This window comes from Brachypodium distachyon, chromosome 1 (assembly GCF_000005505.3).
Source record: "Brachypodium distachyon strain Bd21 chromosome 1, Brachypodium_distachyon_v3.0, whole genome shotgun sequence".
Lineage (NCBI taxonomy): Eukaryota > Viridiplantae > Streptophyta > Magnoliopsida > Poales > Poaceae > Brachypodium > Brachypodium distachyon.
The window spans coordinates 31,426,190-31,447,812 of record NC_016131.3 but is presented as its reverse complement, the minus strand read 5'-3'; the positions used below and the strand labels follow the sequence as shown (position 1 = coordinate 31,447,812).

Below are 21,623 nucleotides of genomic sequence, written 5' to 3'. Positions count from 1 at the left end.
GCGGCGTTGCGATGCTTCCAGATAGACCACGCCGTAAGCATGATCAGGGACGCCATGCCCTTCCGCACGGTGGGAGGAAAGGAGCGGATGGACTCCAGCCACCAAGTCGCAAAAGAAACGGCGGCGGTCGGCGGGACGTAGGTGGAGCGGATCCAAGAGAGAGCTTCTTGCCAAAGAACGTGGGAGAACAGGCAGTCCACAAGAAGGTGGTTCATGGTCTCCAAGGTCTGGTTACACAACAAGCATCGTGGCGCGTGGGTCAGCCCATGACGTGCCCGTCTCTCAACAGTTCAGCAACGGTCCTAGCAAGCTAACCAAATGAAGAATTTCACCCGTTGAGGGGTCCAAGTTTTCCAGTTCAGCTTCCAGGTGTTGGAGGTGATCCCACCCTGAAAGAGGGCCCGGTAGCAAGACTTGGACAAGTACTGGCCATCTGTCGTCCACCGCCAGGAGAGGACAACAATCGAAGCAGATCGGGACTTGGGGAGAGGAAGGACCGAAGGAGAGAGCAAGAATAAGAGGAAGGAAAAAAAAAGGTTTGTGTCACTGACAAGTAGGTCCCAAGTGTCATTGTGATGTATGTAGGTCCCAAGTGTCATTGTGATGTATGAAAGGAAATGTGGAATGAAAGGTTTAGAGAACTTGCTGGAGCAGAGGCAATTTCCACCCCTCAATTTGTTCTCTCCTATCGCTAAAACTGATTTTAGAAAATCTTTTAGAGATGCTCTAAAGCTCAGTTTGTGGTTGTTGAACGCCTAAATTGTATTACAAACTTATTTTATGATGATCCACCATGAAAAAGTACACATGAAAGTAGGAAAAAAAATTGTTAACCAAAGATGAAAAATAAGCAAAAGCTGGTACAACAAGCTAGATTATCATAATCAACCTCAATACCGGACAGTTCCAAGTTAAGTGACCCCTAACTATTTAGAAAATGTCCATATTATTAAATTTGGTAAAACAAGGAATTATGGGTGTCAAACCTTTTCTGAAATGGAAAATTTTATTGCTCTTCAGTGTCTGCATCAAGAGGATGGACACATCCAACAAAAGGTTCATCTCTTACAAAGTTCAAAAGAAGTACCAATAGACAAACACTGGAATGCTCGTAATTGTACGGAAAGCAAGCTAACTAGAAGTAGAAAGACCAAGTTGCTGCTTCAAGTGTGCCAACTATTACTATCACAGAGCTCCAGCACTACAGCCTCCAGTTGCAAAACAACAACAATTTATGCAATACAACAGCAATAGTAATAGCTAGTTTCCTAGCTAGAGACAATGGAGGGATATACAAGACACTGCTTGCTTAATCCAGGAAACCTGCAGCCTTGTATGATTCAACACTGTCCCTGAGGGTCTCCTCGAGTGGCTTGATTTTCCAGCCCAGCATCTCAAGCTTCTGGGAACTATATGAAGGCTCATCACTGACTTGGACAAACCTGCCATTGGTGTTGGACAAAATGCATCGTGGTCATGTCATGCCCCATTAAGAGAATAGAATGGACTCATATTTTCTTCAGAATGGATTCATATATGTACCCAAAGCATACTGATTATCGAGTATCACAAGGCAGAATATACCATAGCATATATGCAGGAACATATTGAGCATCTTGTTGGCAAACTTGGCTTACTTGTTGGCAAATTTGTAAGTGGGATACATGCTTTTCAGCAGGCCAATGACATCAGAGACCTTCCATGAATATGAGCTGCAGATGTACCGTCCAGAGACCTCCGGGGTTTCACACACCAAGACAAGAGCGTCGACAACGTCGCGAACATCCACGAAGTTCCTGGTTTTGTTCTCTACCTCACGTTCACCTGTTAAAGAGATGAGAAACCACATCAAACATACTATTTTTTCAAGCACATATGGAACATTGGCTTATGTATTCAGTCAGTGGCGAAGCCGAATTCGGCGTGTCGGAAAATGATGCAACCTTTCAAGTAATCAACTATTATCGCAGTACTAGCGTTGACAGTAGGCTGCAGCAAGGGGCCGATCACCAAGGACGGGCAGACTGTCACAACATCTAGTCCACTTGTCTTTGCATAGGCGAAGGCTTCACGCTCTGCCAGGGTTTTCGCGAGGCAGTACCAATTCTGGCAGAATCATGGGAGGCAGAATTTCAGTCGTGTGAAAACTGAGAACCACATAAAGATGGTTGTTTGTGCAACATGTTCTAGATTTTCCAGCACAAGTGTAACATCACAGCGCAGTAAGTTGTGACTGAGTCGACTGACATGTCAAGGACATTACTCTGTACTTACTGAAGAAATCTTCTCTCATGATTTGGTGATGCCATTCTCACCTGGGTGGTTCTGCAGTAGTCGACATCAGTCCAGCAGTCTTCATCCATGACCTTGCCTCGAGGCCAGTTGGGATTCACCATGACAGCAGAGACGGAAGACACCACCACGACCCTCTTAACCTTGGCCTCAGAGCAAGCCTTGAGGACATTGATCGAGCCGGTCACAGCCGGAGCAAGTATCTCAGCCTGCAGTAAGCCACCAACAGGAAGATGAGCATGAGTTTCTCTTGCTTGTCGGGAAAATCAACTGTGTTGGCAAAGGATGTGAAGAAGAAGTGCCTCAGGGTCGGGAGTCGGGGCGTCGAGGACGGGGCAGGCCACGTGGAAGACGACGTCGCAGCCGGCGATGGCCGCCGCCATGCTGCCGTAGTCCAGCAGCTCCGCCTTGAGCAGCCGCAGCCTCTCCCCGGCCCCGTCCAACGCCGCGAGGTGCGCGTTCTTGGCGTTACCTTTCGCACAAATTAATCACATCAATCAGTTGACAAGAAGACCGCAGATCGTTGTTCAGCATCACAGATCGAAGCATCCGAAATCCAGTGTTAATTTCTTGAGGGGATCCGTAGAGGATCAGCAGAGCACCGAGGACTATTGAGGAGCAGAGAGACTATGGATTCGTTGATTCGTTCTGTCGCGGTTTCAGAAAACTTACCGGGATCACGAACTGTGCCGCGGACGGTGTAGCGGCTACGGGAGAGAAGCAGCTTGACCAGCCATGAGGCCACGAAGCCGCCGGCGCCGGTCACGCATGCCGTCGTTGTCCTCCCGGCGGCCTCCATTTTACTATGGCTGGATTGTGTTGTTGATCGATGGAGCACTTAAAAGAAGAAAAAAAGATAACAAGCTACGGTATGAGGATGGACGGTGGCGTCCGTACTGTAGACGCGAAGAGGATCAACCTTGCGGCCGTCACGTGGCCGTATCATCAATTCAAGCACTCATGTGATGCTGCAGGGATTTTGAGCCAGCTCAGGCAAATCGTCGAATTGATTTCTCGGTCCCTGCGCGATGACATCCACAGAACACAGCACTGCATGCATGTATTAAGGGCATATATGAAAGGACGACATTAGCTGATTTTTTTTTATATTCCTGTCACGTAAAACAATTATTGATGCAGAGGAGAGAAAAACAGCTGACACTCACTTATAGCCCATCCAAAGAATCTTAAATTTCCAGTTTATTTGCCCATTTGCTTTGCTCAAAGCCGAAGAGAAGTGTTTCCGTGCTTTTCGGGAGAAAAAAAATGAATTTTAAAGCAAATGAAAGGTTGTGCCCACACATCAATTGATACATACCGCCGCAATATTATGATTGAACACATCAACCTTCATTCTTATAAGCCGGAAGATTATAACTACATTCATGCATCACACAACCTATTGCTAGCACGGCACTCAAATATGTTAAACAAGTCCTGAGCAACCTTCATAAACCGGGAGCAACCTTCTTCTGCCAGTTGCACCAAAAGTCCATCATTTTTTCTGTACGAATCCAGTAGGATGCCCATATGGATGACCTACAAAATATTAAAAACTCGTTTTGTTAAAATAATATTGTTATGGCAATTCCGCAGCACCCAACAAGCCGCACATGCCTCCGCAAGGATAAGTGATTTAACATTAATATTCAATCCTGAAAGCTAATTCCCAAAAATATTAGAAATGCTACAAGGTAGTGGAAGATTGGATGCAACAAAAATGAAAATATTTTTTGGCAATCAATGAAAATGTGTTATTGGCAATCAATGAAAATGTGCTGCAATCTAATGCAAATAAAAACATTTTTTACATCTATTTCACCTATGTTTAACCAAGTAATTTTTGGTTACCCCTCGGCAGAGGTACAACACGAATATCTTGATTGATTTTGAGTGGAACCTTAAAGGGTTAACAAGCAACTCTACCTTTGTGTGACTAGAATTTTAGGATATCTAGCATTACCATATTTTCTTGTAATATACTCTTCTACAATATCGTTACTCTTTTTCATTTGAGTTGTATATGTAGTGTGTGTAAGTTTTCTTGTACATTTATATTTCCAAAGTTTAATTTATCGTTATAATTAGTTTCCTAGCCAAATAGTTTATTGTTATCATCCTATGAGGGGGTGGAAATGTGGAAAAATTAGAGGAAGACTGAATGGATGGTAAAATTAATTACAGCGGAATATGAAAAGCAGGCTACTTAGCACTTTTGTTTTTCTACCTTATTTTGTTTATAAAAGACTACATTTATAAGTAAAAAAAATTAAGTGTAGGAGTTTGATAGGTGGGCTCATTGTGAAAAGCAGCCCATTTACGGAGCCTGGGCAAGGGCTTAGCTGCCGGGCCGACAACAACAAGTACTACCATAAGATATGTTTTCGCTAAATTGAGAAGTTCGATTGCACAAAACTGAGCTAGTTTTTCTCTGTGAAAAACTAGAATATTCTTAACTTGAGTGATCGCCAACCTTGCATTGCTTGCTAGTCTCAAGATCAAACTTCTGTCCCTGCTGTATTGGGCATCTCAGGCTTCTATTGCTTCTTTTCTTTTTTTGAGAGGAAGGAAGATCCTATTGCACAGAGTCCACATAGCCCATAGAGAATCATCTATCACATTACAAAGTTCAAAAGGAAAATTTCTCATGGACAAACACCCGAAGGTGTGTGAACTGAGAACTATCAGTAGCAAATAGTATCTCCATAAGACGGCCCTGATCATGCTTTCCTGGACTCCAAACCTGTGCAAAGGGCGCGCCAAGACCACAACAACCTTATGCAATAAATCTACAGAACAAAAGCTTAATTATGCAAACACATCTTAGCTAGTAACATAGCTAGACGCAAAATGGTGTATATACAAGACAGTGCTTGCTCAATTAATCCAGGACAGCTGCAGCCTTGTATGATTCAACACTGTCCCTGAGGGTCTCCTCGAGTGCCTTGATTTTCCAACCCAGCATCTCAAGCTTCCTGGAACAGAACGAAGGCTCCTCAGTCACTTGGACAAACCTGCCATTGGTGTTCAACAAAATGCACTGGTCATGTCATACCCAATTAATCAGGGAACATAATAGAATAGGATCATCTTTCTTTCTTTTTTTCTTGTTGGAATAGAACCATATGCACCACCCAAGGTCAGGCTTACTTGTCGGCATATTTGTAAGTGGGATACATGCTCTTCAGCATTTCAATGACATCAGAGACCTTCGTTGCGTGTGAACTGCAGATGTACCGACCAGAGACCTCTGGGGTTTCATAGACCAAGAGAAGAGCGTCGGCAACGTCCCGAACATCCACGACATTCCTGGTTTTGCTCTTTACCTCACTATCACCTGCAAGGATATGTGATATAAACCACGTCAAAGACACTAATTTTCTCGAGCAGATAAGATCGAGAGTGAATTAAGTCAGGCAGGCAGGCAGGCAACCTCTGAAGAAATCAACAATGACCGAACTGCTGGCGTTCACCGTTGGCTGCAGCAAGGGCCCGATCACCAAGGACGGGCAGACTGTCACGACATCTAGACCAGTTCTCTTTGCATAGTCGAAGGCCTCAAGCTCTGCTAGTGTCTTGCCAAGGGAGTACCAGTTCTGGCAGAATGATGGTGAGACAGAATTAGAACGGGCAAAAACTGAAAACCACTTGTCTGCAGTACATAACTGAGGCAATTTTAGGGACGCATGAATTTCAGTACAATCAATTCATTTCTGCATGAACCGAACAACCGTAACAACATACTGTATGTATGCTGTGGCATGCCACGACACTACTCTGTAGTCTGTACCTACAGCAGCAATGGTGATATCATTTTGGGGAACCTCACCTCGGTGGTTCTGCAGTAGTCGACATCAGTCCAGCAGCCTTCATCCATGGCCTTGCCTTGAGGCCAGCTGGGATTCAGCATCACGGCAGAGACTGAAGACACCACGACGACCCTCTTAACCTTGGCCTCCGAGCAAGCCTTGAGGACATTCATCGTGCCCGTCAAAGCCGGAGCAAGCATCTCAACCTGCATCAACACGGAGGTGTTACTTTGACAGATGAAGCTAACCACAAGAAGGTACAGAACGAATTCATTCCCCTGTAATAAGAGAGAAATCGGATTTATTCATCAGGGGTGAGCAAGGGGAGAGAGAGAGGAGACGTTGCCTCGGGGTTGGAGAGGGGGCTGGCGGGGACGGGGCAGGCCACGTGGAAGACGACGTCGCAGCCGGCGATGGCCGCCGCCATGCTGCCGTAGTCCAGCAGGTCCGCCTTGAACAGCCGCAGCCTCTCGGCGGCGCCGTCCAACGCCGCCAGGTGCGCATTCTTCGCGTCCCCTTCGGGCAAACCACACGGGGAAAATCAGATCTTTGATTTGGCATCGCAGAAGCGCGTCCAACGGTTCGCCCAAGAACTGGACTGAAGACGAAGACGGAAGGATATATACCGGGGTCTCGGACGGTGCCGTGGACGGTGTAGCGGCCGGCGCCGCGGGACAGGAGCAGCTTGATCAGCCACGAGGCCACGAAGCCGCCCGCCCCGGTCACGCACGCCGTCGTCTTCGTCTCACCGGCACCTTCCATTGCTATGGATTCTCTTGGTTCGTAGAATCGACCTCACGGCAGGTAGTGGTATCATTAAACAACTATTTAATGCACTTATTTGATGGCGATTTGGGGCCCCGTAATTTGAGCTCGTGCAAATTGTGCGAGTTAACAAACACTATTATCCTACTGGTGCAAGTGGACAGAGTACAAGTAGGAGTTGATGACGGACGGCTGGTCGTCAATGGTTATCAGTCTTCGGCTCTTCTAGCCAAGGACAGCGTCTGGGGCGCCGTTGATTCAAAGCACTATCATACGTTTACGTCGCCAGATCATCGATCTAGCTAAGGTGTGTGAACTGTGAAGGACGGAGAAAACTGTTTATCCTGTAACTTCTGTGTACCTCGCTTGCGCCATTGTTGCCTACTGCCCCAACATCAGCCTAATCATCGATTCCGCCATTGCACGCAAAGGATCACCACGGTCGCCGCATGTCCTGCAGCTACTGCAAATAGAGTCTAGGCCCTCGGTGAAAGGTCATGTCGCACAGGAACCTCGTCTGCGTTGAGAGGGCAAGGGTATATTTAATTGAGTAAATTTCGCAAACCACGCTTCTTAAGTCTAGTGTTTCATCGGGGCACAATTATTACTAATAATCTCACAGAGACACAGTTTTTGGGTCAAGTTGTCTCACAAAACCCAAATGGGTAGATTAGGTCGTTTAATGGTTTTTCTGACATGTCGGACCCACTTGTCGTCGTATGCCACATCGGACTGGACGACCTGTTTCGTTGGCACGTCAGCTCCCCAACCCGATCGACCCGAGATGGCTAAACATCTCCCAAAATTCAATCGTCTCCCAAAATTGGTTACCTCACAATTATTTTCCCCACGTTGGTCAATCAAGCCATGTGTATCCACAACCACTTCAATAGATTTGTTATGTTGTTTGTACATAGTTTGTGATTTGACTAATAGGTTCAGTACAATTTGCAAAAAAAGAAGAAGTATATTGAGATCGTGTCTTAGCCATCAGGAGAAAAACATATATCTTTTTCGCAAAAAAAAAATATATCTAACTTGTTCTAAATATACTGTTTCTATTGTCTCTATATCTTAGGAAAATGTCATTTTTTTATTTCACTATTGGTGGTTGTCAAATTTGGTCCCTCCACTCAAATAAAATAAATTTTGCACCCAAAATATTGGTATCTACACAAAATTGATACATCTACCAATGTCATGGGGTGGTTTCATATATGTAAAAGCCTAGAAGAGAAAGCAAGAACTTGGAAAAAAAAAAGAACGTGGGCGCACATAAAAATTCATGGGTAGATACAATTGATGAAACCTTAAACTAAAGGAAAATCAGAACATAGTATGTTTTTTAAGCTGTTACATTTGGGTATTATTAAAATGAAAAATACTAAAATAAGAATAAACTTACAAGAAAACAAGGGAATTCAGGAAAAAACATACATATTTTCTGAACCTTCATGGAAAATAATAATATTATTGTCCCAAAAATATTTTTAGTTATTTCAAGCTTTAAGTATTTATAGCATATATATTTTAAATTTCTACGTTTTATTTTAGAGATTCCATGGTTTTGAAATATTTGCCCCACATTTCCTTTTTACATGTTCCTTGTTTTCCTCAAATATTGATCTATTTACCATTTTATATCATTTTCATATGAACATATATTTTCTAAATTTGTGACCATTTATGTTTTCTTCTGTTGACTAGGATACACGTGTGCAATGTCATGATTTTATCACACTTTTCATCAACTAAACTAAAGCCGTCCACTTTCAAAAGATAGGGTCATGTCTCGTATTGCAGTTTATGAACAAGATTTGGAATTGACAACTAACCAGAGAGGTAAGCAAAATGGATCTTAGATATACAAATAATTTGTCAAAGCCACCGTCAGAAAAAAAAAACATTGTCCAAATCTTCATCGGTTTTGCTTGGCCCTCACCTTTGACAACCTATTCGGCGTCAGGAGGTGGGGGAACAACATATCAACGTCTGGTTAATTGAAGCGAATTCCGCACCGAGAAAATCTAGTTCGGTTAGCTATGGTAAAAAGCCCAAAAATGTTGTAGCAATGAAAAAACTGAGAGATTGGTTTTTTTTTTCAGTTTCGATGAGTTTTCGGTGTGTCTGTTTTTCTGCCCAGCCCTACTGTGCACTACCCCCATCACCAACCACCCCTTTTCATAGAAACCAAAGGAAAAGCTATATAGTCCTCACATGTGCGAATTTAGGTTCGTATTTATACTGTAGCAGGAGTCTCCCTTGTATTTTCCTTTCAAATATCTGCCCTACATCCATCCACTCCAACCTCATGTTATTCTCTCTTTTTTTTCATTTATTCAAGCAAACAAACTTAGGTGCAGCTACAATTCAGATTGGTTCAAATGGGTATGCTATTGTCATCATGTGGTTTTTATCTTGCGAATCAAAGAGGCCCTAGGTTATTAGATCACACTACTACAGAAAATCCCATCCGTGATCCCCCTCTAGTGGCGGTTAAAAGGGACCAAAAAACACACCGCCACTCGAGGCATCCACGAGCGCCACCAGTGGCCGTGAATATTGTCCCGAAATAAGTCACCGCCACTCGTGGTCCACCACCAGTGGCGGTGTTTGTCACCGCCACTAGAAATGGCCATGGAAACCCTAACAACCACCAGTGGCGGCCGTAAAAAAGAACCTCCACTGGTAGACCACCCGATACATGATGTTACTACTCAGTCTCAGTGACCTTCCCTGAACCCCTTAAGCACCGCCTGATCATTATTTTAGTACTCAACCGGAACGGGGAACGCACTGACCACTGAGTAATAACCACCGGTCCGTGGGTTGGCGGAATCTTTTTTATGCTGGTCGGAACTCATGTAAACTAGCGAGGTGGGACTAAAGCGGGGAAACAGGTGGGCAATCGCCAGTGGCGCGTCCCAAGTTACCCGCCACTGCTGATGCCTCCAGTGGCGGTTTATTTTTCCGCCCGCCGCTGGAGGTCACCAGTGGTGGTTTATACATACACCCGCCACTGGTGAGCTTCCTATATATAAGTACCGTGCGAGCCCGAAGCTGTTCGAGCTCGCGCGTCTGTCTTGGACCAGATGCGGCTCTGCTCCTCACCGGCGGCGAATACCTGCCAAAATTGATGGCGGCGGCTCCAAGGTAGCTCTCCCCCCTTCTCCTTCTTCTTTCTCTCCCTTCTTCCTCCGCTTCTTCTTCTTCAATTTGGCCAAAAAGCCATCAATGGCGCGAAGGCCGGTGGTGGCAAATCCGTCCCCGATCTCTCTCCGGCGGCTCTCCCGAGCTGTCCCCGCTGTCTCTAAAGCTCCCCCTCACACTAGTGAGGGCCCTCCCTCCCAGATCCCTCTCTCTCTCGCTTTAATTTTGCTCCGATGAGCTCCCTCTATCTCTAGCTCTCTCTCTCTCTAGCTCTCTCTCTTTGCGGCTCTCTCTCTCTCTAGCTCTCTCTCTAGAGTCCATGGCCGCTACTGCTTATGGGGGAGCTTAGCCCTTGGGGGTTAGCCCTAAGGTAAAGCTTAACCTCGGGACCGGTGTACGTGCATGTTGAAGCATATTAAATGTGTGTTGACACCGGCCTTCGTGCCGTGTATTTCTTATGTGATGTGATACCGGCCGTCGTGCCGATGTGGGTGGGGGTAATTCGTTTTTGATGCAGGCATCGAATTTCGTAGTGCAAAATGCTATTTTTTTAAGCATAGGTCATGCCGAAAATTTCCATTTTTGCCGATCAAGCTGATTCGTTTATTTTTTTTTAATTGTGTTGTAGCTCGATGGGCCGTGCTTGGATGTACGAGGACAGGTTACGTGTTGAGTGGATAGAGCGGCTAAAGATTTTTGTCGATGCCGGCGTGGAAGATATGCATAGGAAAGGGGGTGATAAGATGTGTTGTCCCTGTGTGAGATGTCGGAACAGCAAGCTGTACGAGCCAGAGCATGTCGAGATGCACTTGCTCATGCGGGGATTTGTGTCTGGTTATTCAAGGTGGACTTCACATGGGAGGATGGCATTGAACTCGATGACGGCATTGAGATGGAAAACATGGAGTCTGACGACCAGCCTGGTGAAGAAGCATATCGTGGCGAGGATCCACAGGACGTTCCAACTGGTAGGATGGTTGAAATGCTGGACGATCAGCATCTGCAGAATCAGTTGGATGACCCGGAGGATGAGAGGGTGTCTCGTAAGTTCGAGAAGCTCAGGGAGGATGCCGAGACACCGTTATATGAAAATGCCGGCGTGGATAACAGTGTGCTAGAAGTAACGCTCGAGCTTTTGCGTATAAAGGCAAAATACAACATCATGGACTCGGGATTCACAGAGATTCTGAGTTACCTACGTACGGTACTTCCTCTGGGCAACAAGTTGCCTAAGAGCACGTACGAGGCGAAGAAAGTTACATGCCCCCTCGGGTTAGAGGTCATCAGATACCATGCTTGTCCGCTGGACTGCATCATATATAACGGCGACTACAAAGACATGCACAGCTGTCCAGTATGCAAAACATCCTGATACAGGAAGAAAGACCCCAATCCTGACGGCGGCGAGGAGGAAGAAGTGAAGCGTGGTCCGGCGGAAAAGATGGTCTGGTGGTTCATCTACCACGACGCGACTCAGACGGATATTGATCCCGAGGACGTGTACCGCCACTATGATGGAGTCCTCAGACACCCCGCAGATACGGCTCAATGGAGGACTCTGGACGACGAATTCCCCGAGTTTGGCGCAGAGCCCAGGAACATCAAGTTTGGGATGAGTAGCAAACACAATCCGTTCGGAAACTTGAGCAGCAAACACAGCACATGGCCGGTGATCCTGTTCATATACAACCCCCCCCCCCTTTGGCTTGTCATGAAGAGGAAGTACATCCACCTATCAATGCTCATACAAGGCCCTAAGCAGCCTGGAGCTGATATGAACGTGTATCTAGAGCCGCTGAAGGATGAGCTCAAGGAGCTTTGGGAGAAGGGTCGAAAGGTTTGGGACGCTCATAAGAAGGAGGAGTTCACCCTTCGAACAGTTCTCTTGACATGTGTGCATGATTACCCGACGAACGGGAACTCATTGTGTCAGTCAACACATGGGTACAAAGCGTGTACAAAATGCGGGGACGAGATAGAAGGGTTGTTCCTGCCAGAATCAAAAAAGATTGTGTACATGGGACACCGTAAGTGGCTGGAGATGAAGGACCCGTGGAGGGATGATAAGAAAAACTGCAACAGGAGGGCAGAGAGGCGGCACAAACCGAGGGAACTGACTGGACACGAAGTATACGAAATTGTCAGGAACCTCGAAGTCGTGGCTGGGAAAGCACAGCCGGCTGCTGGTCCAGATGGCGGCCTTACGTCCAAGAGGAGGTCCGTGTTCTAGGACCTGCCTTACTGGAGGCTCTTACAGAGCCATCACACCATAGACGTCATGCATGTCGAGAAGAACGTGTGCGACAGCCTGTTGGGCTTGATGATGCACCACGCGGACAAGTCAAAAGATGGACCAAAGGCACGGAAGGACCTGCAGTGGATGGGATAAGGGAGAAGCTGTGGCTGATAGAGGAAGTGGCGCCGCAGGAAAACAAGAATGGTGAACGCACGATGTATGCGCGATGCAAACCTACGTGTTACAGCCTGAGCAAAGCCGAGCTGCATAGAATGTGCGAGTGTCTCCATGGCATCAAAGTTCCATCGAACTACTCATCCAGCATCAAGAAACTCGTTGACATGAAGAGCCACAAGCTGGTTGGCATGAAGTCTCATGACTGCCACGTGATTCTCACGCAGTTACTTCCGGTTGCAATAAGAGGCTGCATGGAGCCATGGGTGAGAGAGATGGTCATGAAGCTCTGTGACTTCTTCGACACGATCGGCCAGAAGTCGATCACGGTGGACCGTTGCCTGCAACTGAGGGATGCAATGATACAATTATTGTGCGAATGTGAGATGTTCTTTCCCCCAACGTTGCCTGCCACAGACCACCACTGGAAATGTCCAGTGGCGGGTACTGCGCCCGCCACTACTATACTCCACGCACTTTTCGGGTGGTGCCGAAGGGATTTACAGTGGCGGTTTGTAGGTCTTCAGTGGCGGGTATTTTACATACCCGTCACTGGTGCTAAAACCTCCAGTAACGCAGAATTGGTGACTGTCGTGATCACCGCCACCAACCTCATTTTTTGACCGCCACTGGAAGGGTTTTCTGGAGTAGTGTCACGGGCCATTTGGTAAAAAAAAAATTGTTGTAGTGTCAGTGTTTTTTTTTCCTAAAAATAAGTTGTTGGCTTTCGAGCTCAGGTTCCTTATAAAGTACATGGTTCTGAGTTAATAAAAATTCTGAATCCTTTTTGTAGTGTAAGCATAGATATGTTCCATGTACCTATAAATTTTCGTCAAGAAGTATGTTAACGTGCGACCCGTGCAAAAATTACAAAATTTTAGATATAAAATAGTAATTGAGATCTAAAATTACAAATTTCTTGTGTTGGTCTATTTGAGATCTACAAATTTATGATTTTTGCATATAGCACAAACAAATCAACATATTTTGACGAAAATGCATAGGAGTCTAGAACACGTGGATACTCACACCGGTCAAAATTTTGAAGCTCTAAAACATTATTTTCATTTTTTAATAGGGTTTTGCTATATCAAAGTTGTCTAATTTTTAGTTAGAGATAAGTTGATTCTTCAACTGTTAGATATGATTTGTGCTTTAAGATTCGAAATGAATGATTAAAAAGAAAGAGTAAAGTGTGATCCGGATAATAGTCCAACTGTTTTGATTCGTGAACTTAGATTTAAGATTTTTCTTAAAAATCAGGCAAATTAGATATATATATCCACAACCTTTAAAACAAAGTATCCTGTATTCCGAGAGCTAGAAGGGTGATCTCCGCTACACATGCAGAAAATCTACCCTCGTCCTACTATTCGTCCTTTCCCCCCTTACCATACTGTGGCATTGTTCACTGAACAGTCCTCTCCCACAGTCCTACCGAATGGAACCTGAAATACGTCGTGCCACCCGGTGGAACGATTTCGCGACTATAAACTAATCACTGATCCTAAGCAGCAACCACGCATTTTCCACTCCGGATGAGGCCAAAGACACGCTTTTTCACAGCACTGCTAGCTCAGCCCGTCCAACCTTTTTGCCCGACGACGATCCACGCATGATCAGACTACTGTAACATAGCAGTTTAAAATACTTCCGCGGCCAGTGGAGTCACAAGCTCGTAACATGCCGATGAATTAGCATCCGCCCAAAGCATTGCATCCACCATCGAACTCGACAAATCAGGCCACGGATCCCCTTAATTAATTCCGGCTAATCCCGCGCTACGTGTCCCAGCCAGGCGGTTTATTATAGTGGCCGCAGCGGCGCCGTGCCGTGCCGCGAGGGCGAAGCCCATGTGCGCGGGCACCGGTCAGGGGATCATTAGCCTAGCTAGCTAGCGTCTAAGTGCACCACGCCCCGACAAAAAAGCGCCTCGAAGTTCGTGCTAAGTCATACTGGTGCTCGTATGATCAGGCCTGATCCTCGCTGTCATTTGGCGGCTTAGTTTAAACTACTTGATCCCATCCTCGGAGAGACTAACGGATTTAGCCATTTGGCAGCTTGGAGGGCGTGCATCTGCGGCGTGATCACCGGTGTTTATCTTCGAGCTGGATTTGGTTTACGTCCCAACCGAATCCTCTCGTCCAAAGGGCTTGGATTACTTGATTGCGGTTGTAGAAGTTTGAGCAGAGTCTGTTTCTCTCTGGTTCGTGCAAACCCAGCAACAAATTCTAGCAATCAGAACGTCGCTACTCGCTAGTCATATTCTCTCCTCATGAGGTGATTCAATGCATTGTGTGATGGCTTACTCATATTGTTGCCACATCAATACATGGTTGTTGATTTTAGCAATTGTTGCAAGGGGACATATCGGGTGAAAACTTCTATTCGGTGCAAATTTGAAAACTTTCAATAATATACACTAGATTTTAAATAAACGGATGAGATAAAAAAAAACATCTAATAACTTAATGCATTTAATGAAACCCCCCACAAAGAATCCCATCTCGTGGGTTTTTCGTAAAATACTTTAATGTGATCAGACGTTCCACCTTTCATCTAAACCTTCTATTTAAGAAATAATGGTTGCGATTAAAAGTTTCATGTTTGCACCGAACAGAGGTTTTCACTTGATACATCGTCTTGTTGCAATCTCATTTTCCTCTAAAAAATCAACTTAACTATGACGGGACTAATCCAAACGAAAAGGTATAGGTTTAAGTGCTTCAACTACTACCAAATCTAAATTTGGCCTTTCAATTTCAATAAATACCAAAAATTCTTAGTAGCTTAAACGCCAGGACAGTCCACATTTTGTCCCTTGCTCCACTGAAAATGATTTTGATGACAATCGTGGGTAGTTTTTTCCAGACAGGTCCATGAAAGCCAATAGCGCAAGCAATATAATTATTTATATAAAAATACTTTCCTAAAATATACTCATTCTGTTTCTAAATGCAACAAGTTCTAGCTTTGTTTTAAGCCAAACTTTGATAAGAGGTGGCCCGATCTTCTCGTTGAGCTCGTTTTGGATGGATGATAACCCGCGAGACGCTGACGAATCTCTGACTGGTCCCTTGCTGCCAATGCAACAATTCTCAACCCTATTTGATATTCGCAACACCACACGCTTGCGCACGTAGCCGCCGACCACGAAGCGGTTCTGCAATCTACCAATTCCCAATGGAACAATAGATAACACTCGAATCTTCAGTAGCAAAACACCAGATCGCAACAAAGTGGTGAAGATAAATTCCTGATGGAATCAAAGAGGAATATAATTTCAGATGAATGCTTGTAGCAGTTCAACGAAAGGTTTTGAATAATCTAAACGTGGTCTAACCCTAATCGTGGGCGCCCCTCAACTTATATAGGAGGGTGGACGTCCAGCAACCTAATTGGACTCGGACTCGAACTTGGTTCAACCCACACTTGATACAAACTGACCCAAAACGTTGGGTTCAGCCCAAACTATGAGCACGCAGGCCCAACTCACACTTAGGCAAATAAACCATGTCATAGGCAGCCCTATGTGTGTCACACGCTCCTCGACGTGCGCTGATGCCTTAGACATGTTTGACGTGTCGTAGGACTTGTCCTAGCATCAGCCACGACAACTTCTATTGCTGGTTGATTTCCTCCTCTTCATGTGGTGCGCCGGCCTCCCTCTCCTCCCTCGTGCTCTTCTTGATATTGGAAATCAACGAGAATGGATCTTGCTGCAACTCTCCTCCTCCACGTGCAAGGATTGAAACATCTTCAAATCTGATTATACATAAATGCATAGACTTAGGTAGTATAAAGCTGTCATCAATGAAAACATCAAATTCAATTAAGAGTGAGTTCACCTGTTGTTCAAGTAGTTTCGCACGTGCTCTTGTTATTGGCCCAAATCTAACTTCATTAGGTTTGTCTTGTGCAGCAACATCATCAATTGGAGTTGATGATAAAGAATTAGGAATGTCCTCATCAAACTTCCTAAACTTTGATCAAACTTATAGAAAAATGTTCCAACATCTACGACTTTAAATTTGTTCTACCAATCAATTATGATATTTATTTTCATAGTAAATAATAAATTTGTTCCATCAATCGATTATTAAAACTTATACTCCCTCCGATCCATATTTATTTTCATAGTAAATAATAAATCTTTCTACTCCCTCTCATATTACTTGTCGCGGATTTAGTCTAAATCCGCGACAAGTAATATGAGAGGGAGTAGAAAGATTTATGGCATTTATTTAAAATAAAATCCCTGAAGGGTTTATGTGAATAGCGTCCTAGAATGACCGATGATTCACATATGTGTCCCGGCTACTACATAGGTGGGTCAGTTCAGGTTAGGAACCTTTAAGATATGAATAACCCTAGCAAACAATTCGCACAATCAAACAGCTAATAGCCCTAAGTAATATAGTTTGCGTGACTAGTACATGTAAGGCCCCCATGTAAGGTGTGATCAGTGGAATGGCCGAATGATTGGAGCAAGTACCACTTGATTGGTGCAACTGAAGTCTTATTGTAGTCTTAGTACAGACTTCAATTCTACATTTCCAGCTGATAAACTACTACCCAATCTGTCTTACAGTTGTTGTCCCTAGCCACCATGTGTACGCGAATAGATCAACGAAACACCGTATGATTAAAAGAAAGAGTAACAATGAAATGCACATACATACCACTAAATGACATGTTCTAACCACTTAAACTCGGTAGAGAACGGAAAATTTATTTTGAAACTGCTCTCGAAATGCAAGAAGCTACTCCCTCTGTTACTCTGTACGGAATTAATTGACACCGGCAATTTAGCAAAAGAAACCTTGCTATTTTCCGAAATCGACCTGCATGCCACGTTCTATCAAAACTTTTGAAAAAAATCAGTAGTTTTTCAGAATCAACAAGCAGTCCACGTTCAATTGAAGATATGTGCTGCAGATTAATTCATCAATTAACAGGGTTTTTTTCAAAATGGTCGGTGCCAATTAATTGGGAACGGATGGAGTACTCCGTAAGCCTGGCACAAAAAATAGGGAAGCTACTGCATAAACTGCAATTCAATTCGAACCATGGATATGCTAATTCATTTTTTTAGCGCCGCATACGTCTTGTACTCCCTCGCGCTGTCCCCCAGGGAGGCCGTCGGGTGAAGCCTTGCAGCCTCCGGTGAAGGGGACGGTGGGGATTCCACGCATGCTGGTGGCGGGCGAACACCTCGGACGAGGAAAAGGAAGAGGGCAAGATTGAGGAGGCAGGTGGCAGTGGCGCCGGTGGGTCGGCGGCCTGCCATTCCCGTCCACGTGGTGCTGCAGGTCGAGGTGGTGTAGGAGGCACCACCGTCGACCCCATCGTCGGGTGATGTACATGGGAAAGAGTGGACACATATCTTCTTCCCCATCCTGCCAGATCGGCGAGTGGCCGAGGTCGCTATGGCGGAGGCAAGGGCTCGCTGGAATGACCGCAGCTACTGGAGCGGCGAGGAAGAGAGTGGCGTCGCGGAATGTTGTGCCATCTGCAGACCATCCTAGATTAGCAGCAACGGCGCTGATCGGTGACGGTAATGGCGCATGTGCAGTGCTCGTTCATTGATTCATATGACGGCGGCACAGGTGGTGGTCTTGTTGGCTATGGCCAGGGTGCGGGGTGTTGAGTGCTGGATTTGCTGCTAGATGGTGGTGACAGTGTCGTGCTTCGGCGGGTTCATGGAGTTCTTCGTGACTTCCAAGTTGCGACAGCTGATCTGGGTTCTCGTCCTTTGGCGATGGCAACATGTTTGTGCGTTCGTTCGGGGCAGGCACTCTGTCAGCAACAGGTGCTACGCGTGGCAACTCATGATGCGGTGCTAAAGTCATGCATGTTGCTGCTGGTCCGAAAGCGGTATCGTGATGATGGTAAATATGCAGCTTCGACGACAAGTTTACGCACTCCGGTGAAAGCACTTGGTCTCAGATCAAGCAATGCCGAGACGCGTCTGTGTCGTTCCCTCGTTGAAGGTGTTGGCTCGAAGCTTGCCTTTGGGGATGAAAACCCCGAATTCGATCTAAGGTCGGATTCATTATCATCGGCGCACGTGCGGCGTTCTTTCTTGAAGACTTTGTTGCCTGTGTTTGCCTGGTTTTAATAATATATGGATGTGTCCATCAGTCGATGCAGAGGTTGGGGTTATCCTCTTTTTTTTTAAAAAAAAATAGCTAATCCAGTTTTTGTGCAACCTGAATAGATAATATCAGGATCACTGAGTTGACTACGGACCGTTTGCATCCAAGTATACTATCTTCTCGAGCAGGATAATAATATCAAAGACTCCGTAGTATTATAAAAGCACAAGCGATAGAGTGCAGGATCAGGTCTATTTGGATTGGCATTAAAGTTCCGTCTCGCTCTTCAAGCCGTTTGTTCTGGCGTTTTACAGACGCAAAGAAATGAAATGCTTCGATACATACTTGTGTACATCTCCGATCCTAAATTATTTTTTCCCACATTTGTCAAAGCATTGATATATCTATTACTATAAATGATGTCCAGATACATGTAATATTTCGACAACAATTTAGAATAAGAGATAGCAGTAAAAAAATGTTTTCCAAGATAGAAAGAGTCTGATCTCTCTCTTCTCTCACGTGGCGACAGGCTGTTCAATGTTCGAACTCAACTCCAGCGGTGAGGGTAGAAAGAGAAAACCGACTGAAAGCGTCCACTGGAAATGCTGCGCTTGGACGGAGGAATACCGGGGAAAAAACGTTCCAGATTGGGGCGATCGTTCGTCCCGGGCCGGGGCCGGGTGCCGCGCCCGCGCGACGGGCTGCACCGCGACACGTATCGGCGCTAAGCAGGACGCACGGAACCTGCGCAGCGCGCTCTCGGCACATGCCGCGCCTTCTCGTCGCGCTCCACCTGTCTGCCTGCCTCCCTGTCCCGGCCGTCACGAGCCGCTCGCTCGCTTCCCGACCGACCGAGCCGAAACGCCCGCCCCATTCCCTTCCTCCTCCCGTTTCTATCTCTCTCTGGCGCATGCGCGTTGGATGGGTACAATACAACTGTGGGCGGGGCAGCCGAAGCAGCGGCCAAAGCCCTCCTTTCGCCTCTGGCCTCGGTTTCGTTTTTCCTCTCTCTCTCTCTCTTTCTCTGTCATCGTCGACTCGGTACTTTGAGATCTGAGACTGGGAGCTATAGGTAGGAGACAGGCAACAAGGGATCAGAGGTCCGTGGGATTTCTACTGTAGATCGAGCCAGTGTGGCGGGGTGGGAGAGAGAGGAGGTTACGTGCATGGCCAGCAACAGCAACAAGTGGTGGCAAGCGCCACTCGACTTCCCCCCGCAGCCGCAGCCGCCACACCATCATCAGCACTACCAGCAGCAGCAGCAGCCGGCGGTGACCATGCCGCCGCCTTCTTCCACGGCGCCGGCCGCCCCACCCGCCGCCGCCGCCTCGGCTCAAAGCCAGGACCAGCCGGCGCCGGGCGCGGCGGGGGCCATGGTCCCGCTGCGGAAGCCGCGGGGCCGTCCGCTGGGGTCCAAGAACAAGCCGAAGCCGCCCGTGATCATCACGCGTGACAGCCCCGACGCGCTCCACTCGCACGTCCTGGAGGTCTCCCCTGGCGCCGACGTCTCCGCCTGCGTCGCCCAGTACGCGCGCGCCCGTGGCCGCGGCGTCTGCGTGCTCGGCGCGTCGGGGACCGTCGCGGACGTCGCCGTGCGCGTCCCGGGCGCGCCCGCGGCCGGGGCGCTCCCGCTGACGCTGCCGGGCCGGTTCGAGCTCCTGTCCGTGACCGGCACCGTGCTGCCGCCCCCGGCGCCCGCCGAGGCGTCGGGGCTCGCCGTGCTGCTCGCGGCCGGCCAGGGCCAGGTCCTCGGCGGCCGCGTCGTGGGGCCCCTCGTCGCCGCCACCCCCGTCACGCTCTTCGCCGCCACCTTCGCCAACGCCGTCTACGAGCGCCTCCCGCTCCAGGACGATGCCGTCGTCGATGTCAAGCCCAACGTCTCCGCCGCCGACGCCCAGCAAGCACAACAACCGCAGGAGCTGCCATTGGCGATGTCTCAGGCTATGGCCATGGGTGGCGCGGCCGGCTACCCTGTCGTCCACCGCGCATCGCCGCCGTACGCGTGGGGAGGAGGCCACGGGCACGGTAGCGGCGGCATCTGATGGCCAACCGACCAACCTGTGTTTGGGTCGTTTATTAATCGATTGCTGCTGTTCTTGCTCCTAACATTCATCCCTCTAGAACTAGGTTTTGGCAAGTTGGTTGATTCATGGGGTGCTCTTCTTAATTGGGACTCTTGTAATTTCCTTTCACCTCTCTTTGTGATTTTGTTGTGCGAGATCAGCAGAAAACGTTGCTGAAGTACAAATCGGGCGATCGGGCCACATTTTGTGTGGTTAATTGATTGAGGTCAGTGTCCTGGTTTTACTTACAAGTTTGGCTAGTGCGTACTTACAGTTCCGTGTTTACTTATGCTGACTTGCTGAGACAATGCAAAACAGTTTTCCTCGTTCTTATTTGCTAATCCTCAGTTGTCAGTGTATGAAATTTCTCAAATCCCATGTCATCTAAAACTGAGCACTAGTGACTACTGAGCCTAATTTACCACTTCTGTACGCAAATCTTGATACCATGTTTAGTTGGTAGATTACATAAGATGTGATTTAGAGGAGGAACGATGGTAAAAACCATTACAACCGTTCACAGCGTGCCCACGAATTTCATCGAAGTATTGCAATGCGAGGTGTCGACTAAATAGTTCCCACCATGGCCACACACTAGGATAAAAATCATACACCGTATCCACGGATTTCATCGAACATATTACAATGCGAGGTAGCGCCCCCCACTCCCCTACTTCACCGCAAACGGCAATCGACTAAATGGTCCCCACCACAGCCACACTAGGATCACGCATAGCAGTGCGATATAGGAGCCCCCACTTCACCTCGAACGGCAATCGACTACCACCACGGCCACAGTGGGATCACGCATAGCACTGCGATATAGCATCCCCCACTTCACCACAAACGGCAATCGACTAAATGGTTCCACCACGGCCATAGTGGGCCACGCATCGAAGTGAGATATAGCGGACCCAACTCCACCGCAAACGACTGTCGACTAAACGGTCCCCACCACGGCCGCAATGGGACCACCCACGCTGGCCATGGCACACGCCACCGGCCAACCAACTCTGATTTAATGGACAACTTA

General features: G+C 47.0%; 3 protein-coding genes across 4 annotated transcripts; 1 reads left to right on the top strand and 2 right to left on the bottom strand.

Annotated features, from left to right (window-relative positions):
* Positions 1 to 987: 987 nt before the first annotated feature.
* LOC100821900 (cinnamoyl-CoA reductase 1) lies at positions 988 to 3,305 on the bottom strand. Of its 2 annotated transcripts, none has more exons than XM_003563552.4 (6): positions 2,965 to 3,281; positions 2,595 to 2,764; positions 2,316 to 2,501; positions 1,944 to 2,106; positions 1,638 to 1,824; positions 988 to 1,442 (listed from the first exon to the last, which is right to left on the bottom strand). In XM_003563552.4, exons 1-6 carry the CDS (start codon positions 3,089 to 3,091, stop codon positions 1,310 to 1,312), a joined length of 966 nt encoding a protein of 321 aa, XP_003563600.1. In that variant the 5' UTR covers positions 3,092 to 3,281; the 3' UTR covers positions 988 to 1,309. The 2 variants fall into 2 exon arrangements, with proteins under 2 accessions (XP_003563600.1, XP_024313563.1); XM_024457795.1 differs by having other exon boundaries at positions 1,301 to 1,442; positions 1,585 to 1,824; positions 2,965 to 3,305.
* A 1,411-nt stretch (positions 3,306 to 4,716) lies between these two features.
* LOC100821584 (cinnamoyl-CoA reductase 1) lies at positions 4,717 to 6,910 on the bottom strand. Its single transcript, XM_003563551.4, has 6 exons — positions 6,728 to 6,910; positions 6,448 to 6,617; positions 6,122 to 6,307; positions 5,726 to 5,888; positions 5,443 to 5,629; positions 4,717 to 5,306 (listed from the first exon to the last, which is right to left on the bottom strand). Exons 1-6 carry the CDS (start codon positions 6,861 to 6,863, stop codon positions 5,174 to 5,176), a joined length of 975 nt encoding a protein of 324 aa, XP_003563599.1. The 5' UTR covers positions 6,864 to 6,910; the 3' UTR covers positions 4,717 to 5,173.
* A 12,482-nt stretch (positions 6,911 to 19,392) lies between these two features.
* Positions 19,393 to 20,834, top strand: LOC100844734 (AT-hook motif nuclear-localized protein 27). The gene has a single exon (XM_003560520.3). The coding sequence runs from the start codon at positions 19,694 to 19,696 to the stop codon at positions 20,567 to 20,569; it is 876 nt and encodes a 291-aa protein (XP_003560568.1). The 5' UTR covers positions 19,393 to 19,693; the 3' UTR covers positions 20,570 to 20,834.
* Positions 20,835 to 21,623: the final 789 nt, after the last annotated feature.